General features: G+C 45.4%; 1 protein-coding gene across 4 annotated transcripts in view; it reads right to left on the minus strand.

Annotated features, from left to right (window-relative positions):
• Positions 1–861: 861 nt before the first annotated feature.
• Positions 862–20,627, minus strand: part of EVA1A (eva-1 homolog A, regulator of programmed cell death) — a 283,259-nt gene continuing 263,493 nt past the window's right edge. For all 4 annotated transcript variants that reach the window (XM_075923396.2, XM_089777027.1, XM_089777026.1 and 1 more), the window contains 3 exons: positions 19,368–19,532; positions 14,298–14,468; positions 862–2,297 (listed from right to left, as the gene is read on the minus strand). In XM_075923396.2, coding sequence (XP_075779511.2) covers positions 1,927–2,297; positions 14,298–14,468; positions 19,368–19,532 — 707 coding nt within the window. In that variant the 3' untranslated portion in view covers positions 862–1,926. The remainder of the gene's footprint in view (positions 2,298–14,297; positions 14,469–19,367; positions 19,533–20,627) is intronic.

Consider the following 20,627-nt stretch of genomic DNA (forward strand, 5'->3'; position numbering starts at 1 on the left):
ATTCCTTAAAATAAGTGATAAGGTATCTTTCGGAAAAGGCTTTATTTTCCGAAAGATCCACGTCTAGACTGGCGCTTTTTTCCGGCAAAGCTCCGAGCCAGAAAAAAGTGGCAGCCATTTTTATGCAAACGAAGCAGGGGGGATTTAAATCCCTGCTTCATTTGCAATTGCAATGTGTCTAATTTGCATCCCTTTTACAGAAAAGGGATGCAGTCTAGACACAGCCAGATAAGTCTGGCAAGCGATTGTCACCCACATGCTAAAGAGGATGGCACCCTTCCCTCCCCCAACATCACTGCCCATCAGGGGGGAAATTTCTTCCTGACCCCACCTATGACAACCAGTTAGACCCTCAGCATATGAGCAAGACCTAGTCAACCAAACATCATGCTCAGTGCCACCTCAGAGAACAGGCCCTCCCTGTCTGATATCCTACCTTCATTTCTGGCCATCCTGGTGCTTCAGAAGAAGAGGTAAAAGAAATCCAGAACACACTGGGATAACAGGGGTGTATATGTGTGAGAAGCTTTTGCAGACTCCTGGAGGTGGCCGCTACTCTGCAATACCAAGAGGCATGATCCTAACGCAGGCTGGTTACTTTGGGAGAAAATAGCAGCAAAGACTCGGCAAGTTGGCTTTTCACTTGGGTTAGCAGCGTAAAGTTGAAGGCCAGATTGTAACCCCAAGTTAAAAGCCAAGTTACTATTTTTGCCTGGGTTAGCTAACCTGAGTTAAGAATGTGCGCTTTTTTGCAACGTAGGCGTGCCCTTAGACACTTGTTTCAGCTCAGAGTAGCCACAAAAGCTTGCTTCACTTCCTAAGTATTTGACTGCAATGAATCACCAGCCAAGAGCAAAGATGTAAAGTAAAATAGATATAAACGAAGCGGAATTTATTTTGCATTTATTTCCCATCCTGCTGGTGAATTTGCTCCATTTCATCCTCATTTTTCTCTGCTAAATACAAACTTTTTCTTTTTTTAATAAAATATATAAAACATTGTGCATCACTATCCATGGAAAACTGTAGTTTAACAACAAAAAAGAATAAGGCACATTGCTGTGCAGCCTCTTCAAATATATATATATATATATATAAACTCAAAACAAACAAACCCCTTTTCAACCTCTTTGAGGCTCTTTAACATTTCACTGATCACTGACACATCTCCTATAATACCATAATTTCATTGTTGGTAGCAGGTTTGTTTGTGGGGAAGGAGATGGGGAAACGTACTAAAAAATAGGATTTTATCCCTGAGGTGTCAGTAAAAAAAAATGCTGCCACAAAAAAGCACGATTAAAACACCATCTTAAATAACAAGACACACTGTTGACTGTCCAAGCACCAAGATGATTTCTTGGTATAAGAATCCCCACATCTTATAAAATTATTTTTAACTAGGTTAATCTCGTGGCTTCCAAAGTCACAAGACAGTCACGCATCATGAGCTTGTGCCTCTCACCCCTCCCACCCCACATTAGCCTCTAATGGACACAGAGCCTCCGTTTGCATACGATGCTCCTGAAATCTTTGGGGAAAGCAGAACACTGATAGTTTCCCAGCCATGCATGAGAGCAGCATTTGTACCGTAGCACGTTCAACTTCCAGAATGAGAGGGAGGGCCTGAACTGTGTGCCTCCCACCCACTGTACGCCAAGAAGAGAAGCTGGCATCCACCTCTGCTATAACCAGACTGATTCCAAAGAGAAAATACTGGGGGGTGTTTTTCCTGGTGTCGGTAGCAATATGTCAGGGGAAAAGGGAAGGGGAAAGCTTTATTGCTGTCCATACACAGTGCTCCAATTAGCCCTTCTGAAAGGAAAAGGGGAGACTCCAATGTAACACTCCTTTCCTCCCCCTCTTCTTTAGCAGGCCCAGGAAGACCTAGGCTGCAGTACCGAACAGTGGGATTTCCCAACACTTTTAGTAGTAGCGATTCAGGCTTCTGGTCCCTGGGATGTCCGGCTGCCCATTCATCCATATCTCCCGGATGATGCGCTCCCGCTCTTCTAGCCTCTGCGCCCTCTCCAGCTCCTCAGCGGAGGTGAAGACGTTCATGTTCAAAGTTCTTTCGAACCTGCGATGCCTGCGGGCCGACAGGTCCGAGGTGGTGTCCGAATCGTCGTCGCTGTCGCTGCTGTCGCTGTCGCTCTCTGGCTCCCGAGGAGGCTTTTTCCCTGGGGAATGTTTGCAGTCAGTTCGGCAGGACACCTTCAGCACCAAGGCCAACAGGGTCAAGACGAGTCCAATGCACACGCCAGAGACGAAGTACAGCGCAGCTCGCTCCGGATTTTCTGCAGGGAGAAGAGAAACAAGTCTCAGAGGACAAGATATGGAACAAGCGAGTCCCACGGAGCCACGGCACAAGTTCCAACAGCCCCAAGTTTCTTCAGAGATTCAGATCTTCGCCTGGTTTCATGATGATACTCCTGAAGCTTCCCCTGTATCATCCCAAACAAGGCATGTCACTGAGGCATTTTCCTGAGGCATTTTCTGCATACCTAACAAGAGCTCATTATGTCCTAAAGCCATCCAATATTTTAAAGGAGCAGCCCACCAGATTCAATGCTAACTCCACTGCCCATGGGAGTGGGATTGTGACGTTAGCAAGCATCACAGTCAGCAGTGACTAAGTGCACTTTATAAAGCTTTATAGTGCACTTTTGCACTGCTGAAATGATAAGCCCTGTACCGAGAAAGTGACATATTAGCTATTCATTTGTTTACTGAAGGTAAACGAGCTAGTTTTCTGCCTACCCCACCAAAATGCACTGTTGAGGATACCCCAAACTAGATGAAGCCAGAACATTCACTTGTCAGCATCTGCATAAAAATGTTTCTGAGATGTCATAATGAAACTTTGAAGGAACCGGGCTGTATTTTAAAATGTCATCTAATTTTTGTGTTTGCTTATGCATTCGATTCATCGTAATTACACACGATTTCTATGAACCACTTTGGCCCATTTGCAATAAAGCAGTTGATCCAACAAAGGATGACGATGAACTAGGCAAAATACCTGGAGCCAAATTCAATCCTGTTCAGGCAGGGGCAGGCAAAATACAAACCACGGAGGCCAGATCCAATCCACCAAGCTATTGTGTCCAGCCTGCTGCCCAATGGAAGTCTCAGCCAGGCTCCCTGCCTGCTCTGCCTCCACAGATTGCTCAGAAAAGTTGTCTGCTGGGCCACGTGTGCATCTCTGAATGTTACAAGCCCAGGGAAGTGGGGGGGAAAGGTTTTGCATGAAGTACCCTTCCCCCCAGCTCCCAGCACTTAGCACACATGGCCGCTGCAGCCATTGCTCTGAGTGGCCTGCATAGCCATGGAAGACAGTGAGCTTGGCTGAGAAATCAGTTGGGCTGCTGGCTGGGAGTCACCCAGATAAGCACCTTCTAGCCAGAGCCTGCCTCTGGCACCCCAGTCCCTCCCTTCCTTCAATCCTCTGCCTCTTCCTTCTCCTCTATGCCACATAACCCAAACCCAAACACTCTGCACTCCGACTCCTGCACCTATGCCTCCTCCCAGACCTTGCACCCTCTGCTACACACCTCTTCCAGGTCACAACCCCCTCCCAGACCCTGCACCTCCTCCATTAATATCATGGAAGTGTGCGGCTCTTGACCACTTACCAAAATCTTGGAGTGTCTTGGAGTCTCCCCCACCCCCCACCCCATGTTAATGGCTTTGACTTGAATTAGGGCTGAATATTTGTCTGAGTTCATCCCAAAACGTATTGGGAAAGGGAATGACCCACGTGTAAATTCAAATAATACACCAGATGTCAGACTTGATCTCAACATAATAATCTCAAACCCATTGCCTCTAACACTCCCTTGGAACATGGGATCACAAAGTAAACAAAAGAGTATATTTTAACTGCTCCCCAGCAGCGGACCCTGACTCGGGGTTTGAATGAGGGAAAAGGTCACTGCAAAGGTCGATACCTGACAATGCTCACGGCACAGCTACAGCAAGCATGAGGGGGAAGAATTCTGGACAGGAAGGATGTGCCTCTTGTTGTTTGGATTAGGGATGTAACATCCCATTTAATTGGTCAATATGTTAAACATGGAGGCTGTGTCTACACTGGCATGAATTTCCGGAACTGCTTAAAACGGAATACTATTCCGTTTTCAGTTTTTCCGGAAAAGGAGCGTCTACATTGGCAGGCTGCTTTTCCGGAAAAGCCCTTTTTCCGGAAAAGCATCTGTAGCCAATGTAGACGTGCTTTTCCGGAAAAGAGCCCCGATCGCCATTTTCGCGATCGGGGCTTTTTTCCAGAAAAGACTACTGGGCTGTCTACACTGGCCCTTTTCCGGAACAGTGTTCCGGAATAAGGACTTATGCCCGAGCGGGAGCAGAATAGTTTTTCCTGAATAGCGGCTGATTTTGTACAGTGAGCGTCGTTGCTTTTCCGGAAATTCAAGGGCCAGTGTAGACAGCTCGCAGCTTATTCCGGAAAAGCGGCTGATTTTCCGGAATAAGTGGCCCAGTGTAGACACAGCCGGAGTGTGTCTACACAGCAGGGCTTAACTCAAAAAAAGCTACACAAATTGAGCTATGTCAACTGCATTGTTTATTTCAAAATAGCTTATTTCGAAATTGGGAGCTTCTACTCAGTACTTATTTCGAAATAGAGCACTCTTCTTCCCACTTCCCTTACTCCTCGTACAATGAGAGTTACAAGAGTCAGAGTAAGAAGTCCTCCAGCTTGACAGTATTTGGACATTATCTCGATAAGACTGCCTCCTGTATAGACACGGACTAAGTTATTAAATAATGTTGCTGTGTGGATGTACCCATGCTGTTTAACCAGTTAACCGATTACAGGGGGCATGGGCAGGAGGGCTGCTTCAGCCCAGCAGAGCCATCCCCCGGGTGCAGGCACGGGCTACTCTACCCTGGCCCTGTCCGCGGCAGGTCCGGGTGCATCACAGGCAGGGGCTGCTCCAGTCATCCAGAGTAGACCTGGGCACACTGCAGGCAGGGGCTGCTCCAGACGACCAGAGCAGCCCCTCTTCACAGTGGGTCCCCCGCGAGGATGGAACAGCCCCCTTTCTGTGGCAAGTGGGGAGCTGCTCCAGCCCCCACTGGTTAATGGTTAACCAGAACCGGTAAGCATCACCTATCAACTAGTAAGCATCACCCAACCCTAACCCTAACCCTAAGCTGTTGAGAGTGATGCTTAGCAGTTAACCCTTCACACCCCCAGTTTGGATCCCGTTTGAACTCCTCATCTTTCTCTACAGGGCCCTATGCACTGAGTGACCACTCCTCTGCATCTATTCACCCCATTTCCCCCTTCACTCTGCACCAGCTACCAGATTAAGTGCCCACTTTGTGCCTCGTCCTTCCCTATCTCTGGGTCTACTTTCATGCTGCACCATACATCTGGGTGCCCGTACTTGGTCTAGTCCATCCTGTTTCCACTCTCTCCTTGTTCAAGCCCTTTCTTAACACCACATTTCTCTAAGGAGGCTGATGAACCCCACTGCCCTCTGGGATTCTAACCTGCTGAAACGGGTACATGAAACAAAAGCTCTTTCAGCGCTGCATATCAAATCCACCGGACTGACAAAATGGGTGCCAAGCCTCACCATTCAATTGCACTGCTATCTGGTGCTGCTCTAGCCTCCTGCTTTGTTTGTAAGGTCTCTAATTAGATTGCTCTTTGGAGCAGAGATCTTGGGCGAAATCCTAGTAAAATTGCCATTGACTTGAATGCAGCCAGGACTGTAAACTTTATTTTCATCCTTACCTAAAAAACACCTGACCCTGCTCATGGCACTGCACAAATAAATAACAAGTACAAGCCTGTATTGAACATAAGATTGCATTGGTGATTCCTTAGGGCAGGGATTTTCAAAGGGGCCTAAGGGAGTTGAGTGCTTAACTCCCATTGACTTGAACATCCCCATGTGAACAGCTCCAGCCCACCCAGTGTATTTTTTTTTTCATACACTACACACAACTATAAACAGACAGTCCTTCATTCAGTACCAGGGTAGTAATTGAATCATTGGGCTCTTCTGGCATAGTTATGCCATCAGCATTTAAGACACAAGCTGGCCTCTTTGATTGAACTGTAACCCTGCATTCAACTCCAGATCTGGCATTTATCAGTTTATATAGACAGTCCAGTCACATAGCAACCATGCTCCCAAAGCACAGCAAAGGGGCATTTTCTGTTCTAGAACAGCTAATTCACTGATGGACAAGATTTTGAATTTTGAACTGTGACTAATAATTTGAGGGGGGGGGGGCATTTTTTTGGTGGTGAACCTAAGATAGCTTAAGAGGGAGCCTAACTTTCCAAGTATGAACTTTCAGCATTTCTGAAAAGCAAACCACTTTTAGGGCATTTCAAGTTTCACAATCAAACATGAAAGCATGCCAAATTACTAGTCATTTTTGAAAATATTATTATTAGCATGGTGGTAACTCTTAGGAGGCATACCAGTCATGAACCAGGATCCACTGTGTTAGGTACTGCACAAACATAGAACAAAAAGCCTGCCCTTCTGACAAAAAGTTTACATGTGTATACTCACATGCACATATCTACACACCATCTACACGCCCACTCACCCACACAAGTGAGTTTGGCCAATTATCCTTGCCTTATGACACATGAAACTTAAACGAGCCAGATACAGTCCATGGGCTAATTCTTAAAATGTAAGAAAAGTGAACTTGTAACTTCTAATAAATCATAATTAATAGGAAACTGCACTATCCAGAGCATTACAAGTGCGTATCTTGCTTTACAAACCAAACTATATGGCTCAGTCCTGATGGACCATCTTAACTGAGGGCCATATGTTGTGGTCTGTCATCAAGCTGCATTCCTCTGATTGAATACAAAATCCCGGCTGTTGCTCTGAGAACGGCCTTGCCTGCACTGTGCACTTGCAATCTGTTAGATGTAAAGAGGCTTTTCTCAGAGCACTGTGGTGTGGTGAGGGGGATGGACTTAAAACTCTGTGCCTTTACAAATAAATGTTCTCACCATAACTATCAGTGTTGGGGAGAGGTCTTCTGATTGGCTGGCTGGAAGAAAGGGGGAATTGTCTCTTTAAGGGCACCCGTTACAATAGGCAAAAGAAAGGGGAATGTCTGAAGAGGCAGACAGGAAGGGCAGGAAGCAGATGGGGCCAGGAGAAGGTCACTGCACAGTTCAGGTTCAGAATGCCTGAGTGCGATGGGCATCGGGCGGCTCTGTAGTGATAGGACTTGGGATTGTCAGTCCAGATTCCAAGTGGGCAGATCACACGGCACAATCTCAGACTGGGCACTCACTGGTATGTCTGTCGCCAGGCTACACGGATTGCGTTAGCTCAGGAAACGGTTCTAAAGCGCCTGAGACCCAGCACCTCACTTGGTATTCAGCCGCTGAGCTCCAACAGGTTTCAGTGGCAGTTAGGCTTCTGACGACCTGTGAGGTGCCAGGCCTCAAAGGACCCTGAGCTTGTCTACACTGGCAGCGCTGCAGTGACGCAGCTGAGCCACTGTCGCGCTTCATGAAGATGCTACCTACGCTGATAGAATTGCTTCTCCATCAGCACAGCTACCCCACCTTCCCAAGAGGTGGCAGTTATGCTGATGAGAGAAGCCCACCCCTCAACACAGCGTTGTCTATGCTGGGTATTAGCGCAGTATAACGAGGCCACTCAAGGTATGTCTACACAGCCGCGTTATTTTGGAATAACTGATGTGATTTCAAAACAGAAAATGCGCCTCTCCATAGCAAGCCTTTATTTCGAAATAATGTCAAGCTGGAGGACTTCTTACTTCGACTTCTGTAACCCTCGTTTCACGAGGAGTAAGGGAAGTCAAAGGAAGAGTGCTCTTCCTTTGACTTCCTGTTGTGTAGACAGCGCCAAAAGCCAAATTACGTTATTTCAACTTCAACTATGCAACTGACGCAGCTGAAGTTGTGTATCTTAATTCGACTTTTGCCCTGCAAGTGTAGTCGTGACTTCAGAGATGGGGATTTGCATACTGATACCACCCATAAGCTCCCCACCCCAGTACTTCGGGGGCAGAGCTGAGGCTTGCTGACAAGACAGTCTGGGGAAATTTGCACAGTTCTTGATAGTGCTGTAACCACTATGTGGCTAAATAGCAGATTTCTGTCTCCTGGATGGTCCAGCATATACGCTAAAACCCAGTGAAAAATTAAATGAAATGGACTCAACGGTTCTCATTGCAATCTATTTCTGGCTCTCAGGCCCCGTTACTGATGTAATTGAGCACTTCAAAATCTTTAATATATTTAGCCTCACAATACCCCTATGAGGTAGGAAAGTGCTATTATCCTATTGGACAGCTGAGGAACTGAGACAGTGGGTCCTGAATGCACAAAAGGATTTCACACCTCCAGATCAGCTGCTAGAAGTGGGCCTCATCCTCCTTGATTGGATCCACCTCGTCATCTCCAGCCTGATCCTGGCCTGCATATTTATACCTGCCTCTGGAAATTTCCACTACATGCATCTGACAAAGTGGGTCTTTGCCCACGAAAGCTTATGCTCTTACACTTCAGTTAGTCTATAAGGTGCCACAGGACTCCTCGTCACTTTAAAAGGATTTAGGCACCTAAATCCTTATTCCTATTCCACTGTGGATTAATACTTAAGGGCCATTGAGCACGTACACAAAAATGAGGCACCCACCTAGGACCTAATCCTCTTAGGCCAACAGATTTCATTATGGACCCACAGTGAACCAGCTTCAGCAGGAGAGACTAATGGAGAATTAACACAGACTGTCCTGCTGATCTGCATTTGGACATGCACGCCGGTGAGTGGTGGAACCGTCTGTTAGGATCCCTTCTCCCCTTTTGGCAACCGGAGGGGGAGAGGAATTGAAGCAGGGTCTCCCACTTCCCAATCAAGTGCTCTAACCATGGGACGAAAATATATAAAAAAGGTTGGCAACACCCAACCCAGATTTTGCATGGGACCGGATCCACTAGGCAGCCACTAGCACCCCTACCAGTTTGGACGAATGCCTGCCTTCCCCAGTTTGTGAATTCATCTGCAACTTAGACAGCAAAGAGGTGCCCAGATGCCTGGCAAGAGGCTACAAGACACATGCCCAAAGGCAAAAAACATAAATGTCCAGGGAATGTCTATCCTAACAACTTAAGCAGGGTTCAGCAGGAGTATTGTGCATTGCAGAAATGCCAAAAATGGCATGTAGGCAGCTCATTCCTTTTATGCATTCGGGCCTAGGTGACTTGCCCAAGGTCACGGAGGAAGTCACTAGCAGATCAGGAACTGAATTCAGATCTCTTGACTCCCAGGCTAGTATCCTTCCCCTCTGGAATGTGTGTAGGGGGTGAGTATCAATAGTCTTTATTCAAGGCTTCTCTAAACAAGTATCCAACCTAGACTTCATGCTAGCTGCCCTCCCCAGGTCCTGATTCAGCAAACAGCTTATACATGTTCTTTGTTTTTTGCACGTTTAAACCCTTTTATCTTCACTGAGCCTTGTGCACATGCTTAGACACTTTGCTGAGTCAGAGCACGTATTCATTTGGCAGATTGCTCCAGATGCCCCCTTCACGTGAAGAAGGCCAAGTTTACAGTATTATCTAGTGTACGGGATTCCTCCTTCAGTTTCGGATGACTTCTGAGAGTTACCTTCTTCCCCTCAAGGCCCCTCCTGACATGCCATGCAATCTCCTTAGCAGTGATTAGCTCTCCCTCCTTATGGTGCCTTTCTTTCTGGGCTGGGCATACAGCTGAAAAGGTGGTTAATTGAAGGCTGCTAAAACAGTTTTTTTAATGTATGCAGCCCAAAGGCATGTAGCTCCCCTCTCCCAGCCCCAACCTGTGCATGGAACGCACACCGTTTTCGAGAGGCTCCTCACCAGCCAAAATTAGAAACACATTTTTTACAAAAAGAAACCAAGCAACCATAATTATTGAGGCTATTTCCTGTGGACTAATGATCAGCTGGGAGCATCAGCCCAGACGGTCATTAATTCCCCAGGAAATGGCCTAGGCCAAGCTTGTTATGGCTATTTTCTCCTTGCTGTTTTAATACATAAACACTAATTTGTGCAGTACTGCATCTGATTTCCCGTGATGGCATCAGGCCCTCGGAGAGCTCAGCAGGAAGCAGTTCCTCATTAACGGTGCTCGCTGCGCTGTGCCTAGCCGTCTCTTCTAAGGCCCAGCAGCCAGCTGTACTCGCCATGTTAGGGCAGCGATGTAATGGAGGGGATGCCAAGAGAGCCCCTTGTCAAACATCTAAAACCAGCAATTTCACAGGGAAGTTGGTCTGACTCCCCAGGATTGGTTTTGGGATGCTACTTGTAACTACATTGGCAGCATGTCACTGTTTATGGGGGAGTTATGGTCCCCCCACCCCCACACACATTATTAAAGAGATTTTCTGCAAAAATACTGGAAATCAAAGTACCTTTCCCACAGAACTATCACAGGTTAAATAGAGGCACCATCCCTGCTGCTAAAGTACTGCTACCCTGATTTACAGGCAAGTCCCACCTCTAGGCCAGAACGGACGCACTCAGGTACTAACGTGACAAGAATCGGGTAAGTACTATACAGAGAGGGATGATTTCAGGTTTGTTGCTATCCTCTTGGTCACAATTAAAGATCCAAAGCCTACTGTAGCCAGCAATGGGCTCTGGATCAGACCTATAATAAATATCAATTCTGTAGTCTGCAGCTACAGACATCATGTAACTAAGAATGCAGACACACGTGCTGTAAAATTGCATGCATACTCATTTTTAAAGTTGAGCACTGAGGCCTAAATCTGACAAGTTTACCAGCTAAATAGTAGAATCACCAGCTACTGATCTTGTTTCTATTTGCTTTGCAAATTTCTATAGAAATATTACTGTAAAAGCTCCGTGGGGCTGCTTGAAACAAACACGAATGCTTTTGTAGCTGGAATGCCAAAGGACCCTGACTTATCGCTCAGTGTGCCATGAGAAGACTGATAAAAGAAAGCAAACACTCCCACAAGTGAGTGTGTGACGTGGTATCCTGGCTTTTTGCACTCCTTTGCCATTAATCAGAACATTGCCTCTTTATAGATCGACTTCAACTAAAGAGGTACCGAAGGTGGCCAGGACATATCTCTGTATTTGCCTGTAACTTCCCCAACTGCTGCACAACTCAGTGCTAGCAGGGGCTAAAGGCAAGTGTTTGCTGTTTTGGTCTGCAGCTGCCCACCTGTATCCTACAGATTTGTTCTGGAAATGCTTCTGCTGGTCAGTATAGCCAGGTTCCAAATGGCTTTCCTTAAGACAAGACGGAGGCAGCTGCAGTCAGGAAATGATGCGTTACCCCTGTTTTTGTCTGCTGCTTGGAGGCACAAGTTACAGGGATGTAGCAGCATGGACAATTCCCTGGTGCTATGAAACATGAAGGGCCCATAACTCCCACAGACTTAAGTGGGAACTGAGGGTGCACGTCACTTTGTGAACAGGTCCCCAAAAGAGAATGATTTTTAAAATAATTAAGCCTATAGGGCTTGTAGCTTCGCTGCTATCTTAATGAGTTCACCAGCACAGAACAGCCCTAAATCTAGCAGAATCCCAGCTCAAAAGAAATTTTGTCCTACAAGAAAAACATAGGCCAGAGTTCCAGTGTGGAAAAAGGAAACATAATCCATGGTACTTTTGGTCAAAAAACCTGGATGCTAATCCCAGTTTTCCCTGCCTCGTGTCCTTGTGTAACACCAATAAGTGGAACTAAACCTGGGACCTCCAGAGCTTAGTGCCTGAGCTAAAAGCTAGCTGACTATTAGCTAAGGCTATAGAACACACTCATTCTCTCTGTTAGTGGTCTAATTGCCACTAGATTGCCACCCAGCCAGTGTGTGGGTTACACTTGCATGAGTCACTTTAACTTTTCTCCAACTATAAAATGACAATATTGATAATAACCTGCTTTACAGGGAAGTTGTGAGGATTAGAGGTGTCACCAGGCCAAATTCCCAGATTTGAGCTGTAAAGTTTAGCACACTTTAGAGCTCAGACCCAATTTTATGTCTGACTTCTCTCATAATCAACTATACTCCAAATCCAAAAATGCCAGAAATGGGAGGGGAGGAGAGGGTGGCTGGTGGAAGAAGGATTCCAATTCAGGGTTAAAGTTTATGGTTTAAGTGCATTTCTATTGACAATTCATAAATGCGTGTAAAATGCTTTCAGGCCTTTTAAAGGAAGGTGCTATAGAAATATAAACCATTATTTATTATTATTAATTATTATTATTATTATTAGACTTCATGCAGCTCACAAAGTGGACTTCAGCCCATGAAAGCTTAAATCTGTTAATCTTTAAGGTGTCACCAGATTCCTCATTGTTTTTGCTGAAACAGGCTAACACAGTTATCCTCTGCAATCTTTATTATGTTTCCATTATATTTCTATTTGCCCTGATAAACTGTATTGATAGCAGCCTTCAACTGCCTAGAGGGATGTTCCATAGAGGATGGAGAGAGGCTGTTCTCAGTAGTGACAGATGACAGAATGAGGCGCAGTGGTCTCAAGTTGAAGTGAGGGAGGTTTAGGTTGAGTATTAGGGAAAACTATTTCACTAAGAGGGTGGTGAAGCACTGGAATAGTTTACCAAGGGCAGTAGTGGAATTTCCATTCCTAGAGGTTTTTAAGTCCCGGCTTGACAAAGCCCTGGCTGAGATGATTTAGTTGGGATTGGCTTTTAACAGGGGAGTTGGACTTGATGACCTCCTGAGGTCTCTTCAAACCCTATGATTCTATGATTTAATCCATATTAGCAGAAAGATTAAAACAGTTTGCTAATCTGTGTAGCACTCCAGTGGGGATAGATTGGATGAACAGCTAGAGAGACAGATTAGACAGACGATGCATTTACAGCTCTTTGAAATCTTCTGGTACAGGAGTCCATATCTATGAACCATATAATATTCAATCTTAAATTATGAAGGACATTTATTTCTACATTAAGAATCTCTGCTTTCAAAGGGATCCTGGAATGTCAGGCCCTGCTACTGCCATCAGATGGGTAGGATGGCAGAACCTTGCACTTAACAGCAGGGTTGCTTTTTTAAAAAGTGCTACAAAAGGAACTCAACACAGAAACATTCTCCTGAATATATGTATATTTGCCACAACTAGAATGCCAGACTTTGTGTTGGGGACCAAAACACAACAGCCTTGTGCAAGGGCATGAGAACCAGAGTGTGTTGCCGAGGGGAAATAAAAGTGACTGAAGCTGAGTGAAGTGAAAAAAGAAAGTTCAACACTGTTTGCATTTTAATCATGTAGGTGCTGGTTCTGCCAGACTGAACATTGCGCTTTCCTTGGCTTAGCCTCAGTACGGTCAGTGGGTTTATTCACCATGTGCAACGCTAGGCCAGCAAATGCAAACACTGTCTCTGTTACACAAGGGAAAGGGGGCTCAAGTCCGCGGACAGTAGTTTTGCAATGCCAATGGTAATTACAGAGGCAAACACCGACCCCGTCATCAGAAGTCAGACTGAGGAATGTGGTAAATCAACACAACTCCTAGCTAGCCTGACCCCACACTTTGTTTGGCTAGATCCACCCACTTTGTGAGTAGCACCAACCAGCGCTGCTCTCACTAATACAAATGGAAGCGTGTGCAACTGTGCCTCTGATTCTATACTGGGGGCCCCCATCCTGGCTGCCCTCAAGCACTCATTTGGGCTGATGATCTTCATGGGGAGAGTGACTGTAAAATAAATATAAATGGAGGAAAGCTCCTGTGTTACATGAAAGATACATAACAAAAAAAATGTGGATGAAAGCTAAGCTGTGATCAGAGGAAAGCTTTCCCTAAATTAGATTTAAATATATAATTACACTAAGCCATAACTCCATCTTCACACTTCCACTGAAGAGAAGCCAAATTCTCTTAAGCAGGGTAATGATCTAAGTGCCACTTATTTTCCAAATTACAGGACCACAAGCTTGCCTTTTAATGAGCCAGCCTTTGATCTCAAGAAAAAAGGCACATTAAAAATAATACCACATCTAAGATTACATTGTATTTAACTTCGGATGAGAGCAAGTCCAAGTGACGGCAGAGCACAATACAGCCTGTTATATACAGTCAGCCCTTCTCTAGAGCTATGCCGCTCAAGTCTTTCAAGGGAAAAGCTGCTGAGAGACAAATGGGAAAATGAAGCTCTGGGAGAAATACAAAGAGACAGATTCTGCCCTCAGTTACGCTGGTGCAGCCCCGCAGAACATCTTAAAAGACATCAGAGAAGTCCAGAGAAGAAGCAGGTGAGTGATTTACCTGTGATGAAGGAATATGCTGCTAGGATGTTGCTGAGCAAGGCCATCTCTGTGCTAACACTTACAGGCTCCATGCTGCTGTTAGCCACTAGCCACTGAGTCTCATCCACAGGAAGCAGCAAGGCGGTGTTGCCTAGTGGGTAAAAGGTAGCAGCCCTCTCTTTCTTCTTCTCTGTTTGAGTGAGGAAACAAGCACATCAGTTCCAGCAGCGCCTTGCCCTAAAGCAAGTGAATTCTCTACATTCAAAAATCTGGAGCCAATCACTGGAAACACCACCCAAATCGATCCCAGTTGGGCAGCTGGACTTTCTCGGTTAGCTCCAGCTGCGCGGCTACGATGGATTCAAGGCAGTTTCCATGCTGGCTACCCAGCAGCTTCTCCTCTCCCCATATCGTTCTCTTTCACACACCCCTTCTTAAGACACACCCTGATGCAGAAGAGCAAATACATAATCAGCTTGCTTTTCTTTTTTGGATAATGGAAGAGTGGTTATCAATGCTGAGCTCTGTTAAACACGTAATAACTCAGCACACAGGCTGAGAAGACACAGACAGAGTTGGTAAGACTACACTTGCATCTCATAGCAATACTGCAATGATCCACACCTGGCAAGCAGCACAGCGTTCCCTCCAGCCTTATGAAGGGAAGGGCGGATCTTTGCCTGCGTTTACAACTTCCTTCAGAAGCACACTCTTGTGGTGTTTCCGGGAGACATCATTTTCCCTTCAGAGAGGTGAGGGAACATGAGTTAATGATTTGATTTTATTTGAAGACTGGAGCTGGGAAGGCAGCTAATTTCAGGAGTCTGAAAGAGACCCTTTCAGACCTTATCTGATCACCACTAAGAACAGGCTGTACCTTGATCCGTCTGTAGACACCGCAACCAATGGCGAAATACTAATTGTTTCAAACACATTAAAAAGCCAGCCCATGGAGAGCCACCTAAGAATGAGCAAAAGCTTCGGGCTGTTAAACCTTTTAATATTCCTGTCCCCTCGTATCTGATACAGGCTGCAAACAAACACTGCATAGTCGCCAGCAATTGCATCTGACTTCTACTTACCGACTACAGGTATGAAGTTCAGGAAACTGACAGATCTGGTGCACAATTAGTGCTGCAGGAGCAAAGTCACTTTCAACTCCAGCACACAGAGCATTCACATCTGCATTTGGTCGCTGCCTCTTTGTGTTTGTATCTGCACAGCTCACACTCAAGGTGAACACCTGGGTGTGATCGACCCCTGAGGTCAAGTGACAACTTTGGTGGTGAAGGGGAAACAAAGTTAATTCAAAATGTCGGCGGGGCGACGGCTCAGGTGGATGAATGTTTGCGTGGTGCTGCATCCTATTAGTGTGACTGCATAGATTCATAGAGTACAAAGCCGGAAGGGACCACTGTGCTGATCTAGTCTGACCTCCCATATAACAGGTCTCAGAACTTCCCAAAAATAACTCCTAGCACAGACCTTTTAAAAGAACATCCAATCTTGATGTAAAAATTAAGAATGCACCACAACCCTCCGTTAATTGTTGAAACGGTGAATGATGCTCATGGATACACCTTGTTTCCTGCCTGAATTTGTCCAGCTTCAGTGTCCTGCCATTGGATCCTATTAGCCCTCAGCTAGACGGAAAAGCCCCGTGTCACCACTGACAGAGTGTCATCAAGTCACACCTTAGTTTTGGGTTTTTTTGTCATGCTAAGTAGATTGAGCTCCTTGACTCTATGCCCCTGAGGCAGGCTTGCCAATCCTTTAATCATTCTTATCGGGGCCGACAGAATTGCTGGACCCTTAAGCAAGTGTTGGGAGGGCCAAGCTCTGCCCTTCTGGAAATGAAACAACGAGGCCTCTGGTGGAAGACAGCCCTGGGGGCTAGTCTCCCCCCTTCAGCTTTTCAACACCATCTGGAGCAGGCGTGGAGAACCTCAGGCCTACCTGGATCTGGCCCCCGAGGCGCAGGACTCCCCCCAACATTGAGGAACCCGCGCTGGTGTTCCAGCCTCCTCCCTCCCACTAACACACCACAGGCCTGGAGCATACAAAATCTACTAGCCTGGGCCCCCCGGGCTCTGGTGTGCGAGGGGATTGTGGGGAGTGTCTTTCCTTTTCTCTCAAGAGTTTGGTTTTGTATGGGGTGGGCTTTTTGGGAGGGTGGGGTTTTTTTGTTTGTTTGTTTGTGTTTGTTTGTTTCGCTTTTCACTTGTTTGTAGCCCCTGACTGATTTTTCTGTGGGGCAGCGCCCCTCCCACCCGCCCCAAGAAAAGGTTCCCCACCTCTGATCTGGAGGCTGCCCAGGGCTCCAGTGGTGATTTAAAGGGCTCAGCGCTCTAGCTGCTGACGCTGCCATTCCATTGCTGGGCCCTGAGGTAAGTGCCCCCTTTCTCTCTCGTCTCCCCCAGTCAGCAAGCCTGATTCTCATAGCTGTTTGCTGAACCCTCTCCAATATGTCAACATTCTTCTTGAAATGTGGGCCCTAGAACTGGATGCCGTATTCTGTGACCTTGGGCAAGTCGTTGAAGCTAAACTTTTCAAACATGGATGCCTAAAGATCAGCACGAAAGGGGACATTTTCTAAATCACCTCAGATTTAGGTGTGCTAGCCCCACTGAAAATCAGTTTTACAGATGAAAAAGCTAGGGCAGAGAGGAGCCAACATTTTCGATACAAAAGTCAATGGCACTAAAGGTGCCTTTGAAAATCTCCCCTTAAATCCATATTTCAGCACCCTAATAAATGCCCCACTCCACTCCTAATGTGAAGCCAAAGGAAGTTACAGGCATTCAGCACCACTAAACTCCAAGCTATTTATTAGATGCCTAACACTGGGCACCCACTTTTGGGTGCAGCATTAATTACTCGGTGCCTCAGTTTCCCTATCTGTAAAATGGCAATGACACCTCTCTCAATGAAATAATGTGAGAACATGTATCAGGCACTTTGACAATCTCAGATAACAAACTCTACGGGAGTGTAATTATTATTATTGCCATGTCAGATATCCTCAGCCCAGTAATGTAGAGCCTTCAAAATGCCATTCACAACCCCAAATGATTGATATGGCAGTAAAGGTAGCAACTGGAAGTGCCACGTGTTTGGGGAATAAGAGGGAGCTGAACAGGATGCTGAATAAGTCAGGGAAGAAAAGGAGCCCAAGTTGCAGCTCTGTTAATTGACAGTGTTTTGCAGGCCAATAGCCTCCTATTTCAAACAGGGTGTTTCTAAAGGGATTGTGACTTACCAAACTAGCTACCCTCAGGGCACCAAATGGAGACGATATAGGAAAAGTTGGAGTTCCATGAATAACTGTCATTATTTATTCATATTATTTCTATTACGGTAGCCTCAAGGGACCCCAGTCAAGGATCAGGGCCCCATCATTCTGAGTGCTGTGCAATCAACAAGCAAAGAGGACAATCCTTTCCCCAAAGCATGTACCATCTAGGTGTCAACAGGCAGAGAAAACTAACCAATAAGGTGGATGGGAGGATGAGGTAACAAAATGAAGCGAGTTGAGCAGAAAAATTGAAGTCTCAGCTTAGCATTTGCCTAACCAGTGCCAGCGAGCGGCAGGGATCGCTGCAGAGGTAGGTTTTAGAGAGGGATTTGAAAGACAAGGAGGATTCTCACAAACAATGAGCAACCCTTTGACAATTTACTCCCTTGTGTGCTCTGTTCAGCAATACGTCAGATCTTTCAACACACAGCAGCAGCACGTGCCAGTCTATACCAAAGTCTCCCATATGTCCCAATGTTATCAGGACATTTCTGGCAGGTGTATGGCAAAAGCAAAACACTGTTATCTGTTACTGAGTCTTAACGCTGTGGTGCATGGATGTGCCCCCTGTGCTCATCTGTCTTCCCTCATGAATATCCAATCTGCAGTGCTGTAGAGGCTCAGATACTAGTCTCCAATGATGACTCTCCACTTGCCAAACTGGCAATCAATCTTCTGGTGTTTGATTTAGCGGGTCTAGTTAAGACTCACTAAATCGAACGCTGAGGGAGGCTCTGGTTGGCACCGGTACTCCTTGCAGTCACAAAGAATAAGGAGAGCTGATGGGAGTGTTTGCTCCTATTGAAATCCCACTGTGAAGACAGTGCCAACCTCAGCTTAAGCCAACTCCAGCTACGTATTTTACATAGCTAGAGTTGTGTACCTTAAGCCAATCTTCTGGGTCCAGTGTAGACCTGGTCTGAGTGCAATCAAACAAGCTCCTAAATGAATGATTGTCTGGGCATTCCGTACTCCAGCAACAAACAGCATAAAGCCAAAGAACTGGTTTTCTAATCTGTATGATCAGACTGTAGGGACAGAAAAAAAACACTGCAGTTATGCAGGACGAAAGGAGATTTATTCTATTGCAACAAAAGTGTATCATGAAAAGGCCATCCACCACTGTAGACTGTCCGCATCCATCTCCACTGTGTCACCATTCACTCCAGAATATGGCTCAAAGTCACTCACTTTCTCCCATGCCTACCTCCGAGACACTGTCTTCCTCTGTGCTTTGAGTACCACTGGCCTTTTCTATGGCATCACTGATGGGGTAAAGAGCTTTCTCCTTTGCTGATCCCAGGCTTTGGAACAGCATCCCTTTATCTTTGTACCTTATGCATCCCATTTCAAACCTGTTCTTCTTCACCCGTGCCTCTGACTTTCTCTGGCAGGTTTGCAATTAAATCAGTTAAGGATGTAAAGCATTTGGGGATAGAGTTTCTAGGAAAGATGCTACATCAAATAATAGCATGACCCTCAGCTCATTTAAGTCAATGTGAGCTTTACCATGGAGGATCATGCTGTGAAGCTGTTGGGTAGACATTAAACTGTGCAGACAAACACTTACTGTACTTTATTGCAGGACTCTACAGAGAACGCATAAGCCACAAAATCATGAGCTAGTTGTGCAACGGCACAATTGTATTTCTCCCACGGCTACAAAATGGGTGGGGCTTATAAACAGCACAAATGCCTGAGTAAGGATTCTGGTATTAAGTGTCCGTTAATGTGAACTCATAATTGTTAGCACCACTATTAGGTTTCTGTAAATATTGTTACAGCCATAGTTACCTGGCAGAATGCGCTCTATAATGGAAGGCGAGACATCGGAAAAGAACACGCCGTCTCCTATAACATTAGGATCGTACACTCTTGGCTGGTGTGGAAAATGTGGTTGCTGAATTCCTTGGTAGTTGGTTGGGTTTGGCTGGGTTTCATGCAGAAGCTTCCTGGGAACTGCAAGAAAAGCACAACAAGAAAAACACAATGGTTAGGACAAATTATTTTAGCTGGTAATAAACTGAATTATTGCATTATGCTACAAGGCTCAGCTCATATTTAATTATACTGTCAGCAGACCAAAGACATGCTCATTTACCACCATCAGGAGTGTGCTCTATATGCCTAAAAAGACAGATTCAATATCAGAACACAAGACACTGTAAACTTAGTAAGGCATCATTTTATTTGTAATGAATACTGCTAAGTCTTTAGGTTGGACTAAATATTTAGATGAGGTGGGAAAAAAGGATCTAGGAGGTGGCACAAGTCTCTGTAAGACACTGATTTAACATCCAAAAATGAAAAAGCACTAAGTGGATTGATTTGTATTTTCTACTTCATGCAGTATTATAGCATTGTTCTTCTCAAAATAGGTCATTAACCCCTAACATAAACACTCTTCTCTCTTCTCATCTTTTACCTTAGCATACTAACTTTTCTTTCAAATGCTTTTGAAGAGAAATTAAGGCAAACAATGAACCATTCCTTATACAATTACAAACCAGAGTAATACTGCAGAACATTATAATTCTTGCTTTGGACCACCTAAGTCTTAGTAAGAGGAGAGTATTTTTCTCCCTTACCTTTGTAAGGCATGAGCCTCACCTGTAAATGAGTGAAATCAATGGAGCTACCCAGATTTACTGAGAATCTGCCACATAGTCAGAACATCAGTTCCCTTCATCTAGTTGTGCTTCTAGCAGTGGCCAATACCTGATATAACTACAGAGCATAAGGGTCTTCCATACATCTCAGGGTTAAGAAAACAAGAAAGCACAAGTCTCCATGGGAGAGTATCATATGTGTGTTCCTTCTGTGACTCTTGATGCTAAAAACAACACAAAATTTCATTCGGATATCAAAAATTAGAGCATAGCTTTATTATACAGCTAAAAAACACATCAAAGACAAGTGTGAAAAGCACCTGGCCAAGTGTGCAATCCTGCACGTGGAGGTAAACTCCTTCCTGAACTCTGTAAATAATCAGCTAACACCTTGAAGCATAGATTGCCCATATCATTACTTAGCCTGCATAGCCACAAAGGATCA

Source organism: Pelodiscus sinensis, chromosome 3, assembly GCF_052426305.1.
Source record: "Pelodiscus sinensis isolate ZL-2025 chromosome 3, ASM5242630v1, whole genome shotgun sequence".
Lineage (NCBI taxonomy): Eukaryota > Metazoa > Chordata > Testudines > Trionychidae > Pelodiscus > Pelodiscus sinensis.